Here is an 8,283-nt window from a genome sequence, read left to right as displayed (position 1 = left end):
TTTGCGACAAATTCTGCTGCACATAAGTTCACTGGTTATCAGCGATGTTCCATATTGAAAATAGTGGCAGTGAGTAAATAGTCGGATGCTACAGTTTTCCAGTGACTTTATAGAGCACTGTGTGGAGCTAAACTGTTAGCCTTGTTAAGTCTAATTTGTTATCAACTGCCTGAAAGTTCATCTCATTCTGCTTCCAGGAGTGAGGTAACACTTAAAGTACAACTTATGTTTATTTGTATTCACGTTGAGACATCATATTACTGTCATTAAAGAGTAAAAAACGTGCCCTGTTATGTCATTTAGAGCCCCACATGTTTGAGTAGCTCAAATGTGCTGTTAGCATGTTAGCACAGCGATGCTGTGAACTGATGAGCTATTGTCTTGATGTGAGGTTTTTACTCAGGGTTTTTTCGTCCAGTCCAGAGCAGAAATGTTTTTGTTAAGAAACTGGTTGTTGTTGTTTTTTTCCACAATTTTAATTATGAGCTAGATATATTTCTACTAATGAAATTAGTTTGCTTCAGTAACAGGGATGAGTCAGTCAACGAGTCAGTTGGGCTTGTGAATCATGATTCACGAGTCAGTAAAGTGATTCTCGAGTATTGAACGATTCGTTCATGATTCGCACATCACTATGAGAGCATGATGCACTGAGATCGGTGAGCACATATTGTGTATGCCTCAGTTAATTTTTGTCTGTTTGTTCAAATCAAAAGTTATTTGAACAACTTATTGTTGTATAACTGAATTCATCTGAATTATTTTGATTAATAATTGTTGCATATGCAATAACTTTATATAATTTGCTTGGTAAGTTTTAATGTTTTCCTATTGTTTTTGGAAAAGTGCTTATTTTGCAATTTACAAAAAAATGTTTTGACAATACATTGCGGTAATGGATAGGTTGTATAAGAGAAGTGGGGTTTTTTTTTTGCAAATTTGAGTATTTTAATTGCAAATTGATGTCTAATATGATCTCAACACAAGCCTAAGTTGTGGATTATAGCTAGAACAGCATAATTAGTATTTGAATTCCTCTTCTGAGACCGAGATTTCCTTCTTTTCCACCTGATGATCTGCTGCACCTTGCGGTGTGGTAGGCCTGTATCACTCACACTTTCACACTCAGGTGGTTATATGAAAGACCACTGACTGAAATTTTCTCATCCCTAATTTCTTTCGCACCCTGGGAATTTTTGGACTATACCCCTTGACAAGTTTTATTTAGGACTCTGAATAATAAGCTGCCGTGTAGAACATTTTCCACATGTGAATGGTGTGTAAGATCTTCATTAGAATGGACATTGAATTTGAGTCATCTGTTTTCTGTAAAAGTTAAGGAGTCAGTTACCAGGGTGCACCCAACATTGAGAGCTAAAAGCTAACACTTGGCCAGGGTGCTATATTAGTAGTTTTGTGTGGTTTTACTTTTCTTTAATTTTTTGTAATTTTCTTTTCCACAATTCTGTAAAGTGCCTTAACCCTGTGGTTGTCAGAACTTATGGTTTGGTTCACTAAAGCAGACTGGTTCTTTCCAGTCACGTTCCTGTCTGTGTCTCATTTAAACACACCCCCGTGCTCCTATAGTTGAACCTATTGGCCCATTAATATAAACTATTCAGACTTGGTGGTCCATCTGCATCTAAAGGACAAAGGTCACTCTTTCGAGGATGCCAATGTTCACATTTTGGTCAGATGGTTTGAAAGAGGAGTAAAAGAAGCCATTTACGTCCACTGTGAGCGACCATCTTTGAACAGAGGCAGTGGTTTACGACACCAACTGTCTGCCATCTATAATCCAGTTTTGAGATCCCTTCCCAGATGCCTTAATGCCCACTCACATCCTGGGCCATCTGACCTCAGGAAATCACATGATAGGGTGGGGCTAGGTTTCACAATGAGCTCACCTGAAACCTTGGCTGATTGTGATCCACACCCATTTTCACACCTTGGCTCATGTGATTAGGTAGAGGATCATTAGGGGGTCCATTGTCCCTCTCGGTGGGTTACTCCCACAGAGCTTAAATCTGGGACTCTCCACCATTTGACTTTGAACTGAAGAAGCTTTGCATAAGAAATAAATCAATTAATTCATGAATCATTAATGATTTATTAATTCAGTTAACTGGTATAAACAATACAGCAGATACTGAGGTGACATTTGATCTTATTGAGATATCTGATCTCAAAGCAGGTAAGAAACTGAGATAAGCAACTCTGTGGATGACATAGTTTTGAAAGTTGCACAAAATTATTTATTTTTTGGGGAGGGGGGGTATCAGAAATGGATGTAGGAGATCTGCACATCGCCTTCTATGTCCAGCATGTCGATCTCATTGAAGGACTGCCAGCGATGGAAAAAGTCAAACAGGTGCTGCCCGTTCACAAACACCTTAAACCTCTGGTTTCCACAACGGATTGACATCTGAGGGACAGAGGGAAAACTTTTGAATGCTGACACACAAAGTTTTCTAGAATTTGCCAAAATCACATTAAAATTTGCTTCTAAAATTCATCATAAGGACTTGATATTACGACTGCGTGACTGATGTTACTTACATCAAAGTACTGGCCCTCCATAAATGGATTCATGCTCATTTCTCTCTCCTCCTGGCCCCAGTTTCCTCCAATCATACTGTTTCTTACAACAATTCCTTCCCTGAATCTCGGATGGATGTGGAAAGCGACATCTCGAGATCTGCTCACCAAAAACTTGATGCTTAATCTGAAACACACATCCATGAGCGTTAAACATTCATGTTAGCACTTTAGTACTGCACTAGAGATTTCGGCAAGTAGTCTTAAAATCACACACTTGTGTGCTCCATAGGGAACCATGCCTCTGATGACGATGGTCCTCTTAGGGAACATCCCTCCTGGGATGATGTTGGAGTAGGGCACAGGCTTAAAAACAAAATGAGATATCTTATATGAATATTACAGTATTACACAGTAACACAGGTGGCCTCATAAGAGGTGTACAAAACAGTGATTGTCAAACTTTCTTTGTTATGCATCATTTCAGAAACCAACAAAAGTTCAAGCCTCACAACCCACATGCTTTTCTTAGTCATAATAATAGAAAAGGTAAAATTGAACATTTTCATTAAACAAAGTTCAGCATGTGAGCTTGTTTATGTTCTCTAAACAAATCATCTTCATTTGACTAAATTCACCTCATATTTTCAGATTTAATCTTTCAATATAATACCCGTGGAGTCAGTGACTGGACTGAAAGTTGAGTGTTATGCAAATTTTACTTACAGGGTTGTAGACTGGCTGCCCACTCATACCCTGATTAGTAGATAGAAAATATGAGTAGGTTTAGCAAATGTGAATATATATGAACTGTGTATAAAAAGAACGTGTCGATTTTTTGTGCATTGTTCTCACCGGCAGATTTGAGCCTGGAAAGGCGCCCTTAAATAATAATAACAACAGAAAGAAATAAAAATAAATAAATAAATAAAAATGAAAGACACAAAAAAAAGATAAAAGAAGGAAAATTTTAATTCATTCAGATTTTTGTCATAAAAAGTCAGCTTGCACAGATTATTTAAGTTATAGCATAATTCGATACCCCCATTCCACCTCCCATGCATCCTGGATATCCATCCTGCAAGGAATCAATCAGAAGTTTTAAAATTACTTTATTCTATTACATATGTGTGACCTGCATTTTATAATATAGCAAATGTAAATCTGAGGAATAAAAGTATTTTTTTTTACCCCCATGTCACCTCCTGGATATCCTCCTGGCTGAAATGTTCAAACATGTTTGTTTAATGATGTGTGTACTAGCATGTTATTTGAAAACTTACAGTGGCCTTGTCAAAAGCAAGTATACAATATTCAGTATACTTACTTCCATTCCTCTTCCCATGCCACCTGGGTAACCTCCCTGGAAGTCAAAAGAAACACAGTGCAGTTCAAATGTGCAGACTTCCTCTCACTACAGATCCAGTAATATTTAAAGAATCTGAATGTAAAACATGCTTCAGTAAAAGTAACATACCCCCATGCCACCTCCTGGATATCCTCCTGGCTGAAAAGTTCAAATATGTATGTTTTACCATTTGGGTACTAATGTGGCAATTGAAAAATTACAGCAATCTTATCAAAAGCAAATGTTCAGTTACTCAGTACACTTACTCCCATTCCTCCTCCCATGCCACCTGGGTAACCTCCCTGGAAGTCAAAAGAAACACAGTGCAGTTCAAATGTGCAGACTTCCTCTCACTACAGATCCAGTAATATTTAAAGAAACTGAATGCAAAACATGCTTCAGCAAAAGTAACATACCCCCATGCCACCTTCTGGATATCCTCCTGGCTGAAAGGTTCAAATATGAATGTTGAATAATATGAATTCTAATGTGGCAATTGAAAAATTACAGTGATCTTATCAAAAGCAAATGTACAATTACTCAGTACACTTACTCCCATTCCTCCTCCCATGCCACCTGGGTAACCTCCCTGGATGTCAAAAGAAGCACGGTGCAGTTCAAATTAAATATATGCACACTTTATCTCACTACAGTAATATTTAAATAAACAGAATGCAAAACATGCTTCAGCAAAAGTAACATACCCCCATGCCACCTCCTGGATATCCTCCCTGTTGAAAAGCAGGGAATGACTGTAATCATGAAAAAGCTGTGGTAAATTAATTTGTATCATTTTGATATTACATATATATACTCACTCCCATTCCTCCTCCCATTCCACCCTAAAAAGATCAAATAGGGAAAAAATGAATTAAAAACAAAATCTTCACAAAGTAAGTGCTGTTGACCATAATAATGATTAAACACAGAAGATTGTGTTGTTTGAAATACAAGGAGAAATCTGGCATATTGATAGAAACATACATATTCATTCATTCATACAAACATATTTATTCATCTGCTAATTTCACATTTGTAAAGAGATGACTTTTAAACCCAGCAAAACATGAAAGAAAAGATTTTTCTGAATATGATGCAACACGTTCTTTTTTAATTATTCCCATTCCTTCATGATACCTATGCATGCCCTATTGGGCACATAAGCAGAAATCCTTAGCCAACAGCTGCCAGACTTGTTAAATCTAAACTTTTGATAATTTTGACTTAATTTATTTTTCCCAGCAAAGCCCGAAGCATCAATGCGGAAGATTCACGGAGCTGAGGACTCACCCCAATAAAATTAATCGTCTGGATGGAAACATCTCCTGCAATCTGCAGCCCACGAACTTGCTCCATAGGGATGCGGTGTTGAAAAGTATGGAAATCAATCCCATTTACTTTAATCTGCAACAGAATAATGTCATATTGGTGTTGCATTAAATCAATACAGAAGTAAAAGAAGCATAAGTGGTAATAATATAACTGACTGACTATAACTAATACCTTATAATTATATTATAGTGAGTATAAACCATTTATTGAGTCTTTACTTACAGGATAAAGTAAACGAGAAATGGTTTGCATTGTCTGTACAACAGTTTTACCTGACCTGATAGCCCTGAAAATTAACAATGATGACCATTTCAAAATGCTCTCCTTTTCGAAAAGGCATCCTGTGAATCTTCTCCTCTAATCCCCAGGATCCATTCTGACAGGTGTTGAAGACCACCTTGTCCCAGCCATCAAATCGAGGGTTGAAGTGTAGGGCAATGTCGCTGGATTCATATTCTCCGCAAATCAGGTTGATAAAGAACCTGCCAATGAAAAGAAAGAAAGAGAAAATAAAATTAATGCTGTCAGCGTTAATCTCGTTAAAATGATGTTCACTTCATAACTGCATTAAATCTCCGTTAACGAGTTACCGCGGATCGCCCGTGCCTGGGGCTGGATGGTTTCACCGCATTAGCGCGGTTAGCACGTTAACGTGTTGACGCTGTCCAGCCCCTTATAACTAATGATAACCACCTTGAGAATGGACAAAATATATTTAACAGCTATTAACTATAATAAATTTCTTGCAAAGTGTACAGTGTCACAAGTTTATGTCTTCCACTCACCTGGTGATGTGCTTAGGAATGGTCCCCTGGATATAGATGGACATCCCTTCCCTCAGCCCTCCATAAATAGGCCCTAGATAGGGTATGTTCTGTGCCATGGACAAAATATTAAGTAACTATAACACAGCAACACTGTGTGTTGTATGCAAGTCTATGAAGTACACTTACAAATGTCAGTCATGTTATGATTAAATCAGCTAAATCAAATTACTTTGCAGTGCTTAATTACAGTACTCTAGTAAATATTAATCAGGCATTTCCAAACAATTTGGTTTGTACCAAATCTGTTGTTTTATTTGTTTCAGTGAAATCATTTTTGAAGCCAACAGAGGCTCAGCATTTCAATATTTAATACAAAAGCCTGGGCAGTATGGACAGCATTGTGAATCTATCTATGATAATAATAATAATGGATTGGATTTATATAGCGCTTTTCAAGGCACCCAAAGCGCTTTACAATGCCACTATTCATTCACTCTCGCATTCACACACTGGTGTTTATCTAATTTCGCAACAGTTCTTACTCTCCCAGTTTGGCCTCTCTCTGTGTGTTACTGGGCATGACAAAACACATTCAGTTCATACATTATATACACTGTCCACCGTAATGCTGGGACGAATACACAATTTTTGTATTTTTGACTGTATACACCACAGTGGACAAGTCTTAAATATGATCAGCCTGTCTCTGTTAAGATGCCATGTACAGAGGTCTTTAAGGTGGCCGTGATTAAACCATTACTTAAAAAGACATTACCTTACCTAGCATGTGTCCAAATCACAGACAAACAGTATCCCAAATTGTTCATTTTTAGTTCACAAACACTTCTTATAATGACTCCTGAAATGTTGGAGCTTTTAGCTCTTTATACAGTAAAGTTACAAGAGGATACAAATAATAATCGCCAGTTATCTGAAAGTTTATTGAAATAATCCCATTCGATAACACAAGAGAACAATAAATATATAATTTTCTGTTGTAACATATAAACTGAACGGTAATGTAATGACACTCACTTTTCACGTTTTCACTAAAAAAGCTAATTTCTTCCATGTCTAGTTGGTTCTAATTCGGGCGTAATCAATTGGATCCATTCTCCCTGCCCAGCAAATCCTCCCAGTGCAGGGGAAACAAATTCTGTTGGGCATATCTACCTTGGCACAACACTTGTCTCCACAAACGAGGGGCTTGAAATACCCAAGAAATCACAAATAAGTCTGCCATCTGAGAGCAAAGGGCTCTATTGGGTTTATATGGTACCTTGTAGGTGAGTAGAAGGATTTTAAATTGCTACTATCAGAGAAATATGGTCTCTCTTTCCAGTCCCTCTCAGCAACTAATATTTCCATACTGCTTAAATAAAAGCAAGGATTACTATTCATCTCTGATTCACTTTGAGCAACTGTTTCGCCTCGTCTATATCCACCTGTGCCTGTCCCTGAGCCTGGTTCTGCTGGAGGTTTATCCCTGTTAAAAAGAAGTTTATCCTTCCCAAGTGCTTGATCACAGAGGGCTATCTGATTGTTGAGGCCTGGCTGAGCGACAGCTGTCATGATTTGGCACTATAATAAATGCAACTGAATTGAATTTAGCTATATATCCAGACCTACACTTCATTATCTGACAGATTGTTAGTCTATCCTTCTACTAGTAACCGTGACCAGTACTATGGTCAAATAGAACTTTGTTTACTTATCCTGTTCTAAGCATTGTAACCTTTCCTAATCTCGTGCCTTCATTAATGTCCCCCACTTTAAATGTGTCATTCTTTGGGAACCACTGGAGAAAACTGAATAACTAAAATGAAGATCCAACTGAAAATACTAAGTCATTTTTGATTCCTCTGAACTGCTTTGTGGTGTCACTTTTTGGGTTTCTCCTTACAAAAACAGCCGACCTTCCATTGTGATATTATCTTAATTCTTTAACAAAGTATGTTCAGTGATTGCAGTTTTCAGTTCATAAATTGCAAAATCCTGTAATGGTAATGAAACTATGAGAACCTAAGGACAATTTATTACATCTTCTCAGCATAAAATTCACACAGTGCCACAGGCTCAAATATTATTGTTATTAACAGAACAAAAACAATGACGCTTGTTTAAGACCTAATAGAAAAAACATATTTTTCTGGGTATCAGTGCGTGCAGATACTTACCGGGCTATAGATTGGCTGATAGCCAGGAGGAGAAACAAACATGGCTGCAGTCAGTAAGATGGGCGAGCAGAACAAAGTAGGAGAATAACTCCCTGTGATCAAGCACTAATACCACCCAGAT

General features: G+C 37.5%; 1 protein-coding gene across 3 annotated transcripts; it reads right to left on the bottom strand.

Annotated features, from left to right (window-relative positions):
* Positions 1-2,090: 2,090 nt before the first annotated feature.
* LOC146694506 (galectin-4-like) lies at positions 2,091-8,283 on the bottom strand. Of its 3 annotated transcripts, XM_085430731.1 has the most exons (18): positions 8,163-8,283; positions 6,004-6,092; positions 5,496-5,700; positions 5,177-5,290; positions 4,705-4,728; positions 4,591-4,617; positions 4,440-4,475; positions 4,303-4,332; positions 4,153-4,188; positions 4,016-4,045; positions 3,866-3,901; positions 3,730-3,759; positions 3,581-3,616; positions 3,394-3,420; positions 3,265-3,294; positions 2,816-2,904; positions 2,560-2,725; positions 2,091-2,425 (listed from the first exon to the last, which is right to left on the bottom strand). In XM_085430731.1, exons 1-18 carry the CDS (start codon positions 8,202-8,204, stop codon positions 2,279-2,281), a joined length of 1,194 nt encoding a protein of 397 aa, XP_085286857.1. In that variant the 5' UTR covers positions 8,205-8,283; the 3' UTR covers positions 2,091-2,278. The 3 variants fall into 3 exon arrangements, with proteins under 3 accessions (XP_085286857.1, XP_085286858.1, XP_085286859.1); XM_085430732.1 differs by lacking the exons at positions 4,303-4,332; positions 4,440-4,475; XM_085430733.1 differs by lacking the exons at positions 4,153-4,188; positions 4,303-4,332; positions 4,440-4,475; positions 4,591-4,617 and having other exon boundaries at positions 8,163-8,282.

This window comes from Copadichromis virginalis, linkage group LG14, assembly GCF_057382275.1.
Source record: "Copadichromis virginalis isolate Kocher_CV1m ecotype Utaka linkage group LG14, C_Virginalis_male_GT1.1, whole genome shotgun sequence".
Lineage (NCBI taxonomy): Eukaryota > Metazoa > Chordata > Actinopteri > Cichliformes > Cichlidae > Copadichromis > Copadichromis virginalis.
The sequence above is the reverse complement of the archived record's forward strand: the minus strand, read 5'-3'. Positions and strand labels throughout refer to the sequence as shown.

Excerpts from the sequence above, each read along its gene's own strand:
- LOC146694506 (XM_085430731.1), bottom strand. The coding sequence starts at position 8,204 with ATGTTTGTTTCTCCTCCTGGCTATCAGCCAATCTATAGCCCG. Across the intron at positions 4,476-4,590 it reads ATCCAGGAGGTGGCATGGGG|GGAGGTTACCCAGGTGGCAT; the intron begins GTATGTTACTTT and ends TTTGACATCCAG. Across the intron at positions 2,905-3,264 it reads GGCAGCCAGTCTACAACCCT|CCTGTGCCCTACTCCAACAT; the intron begins GTAAGTAAAATT and ends TTTGTTTTTAAG.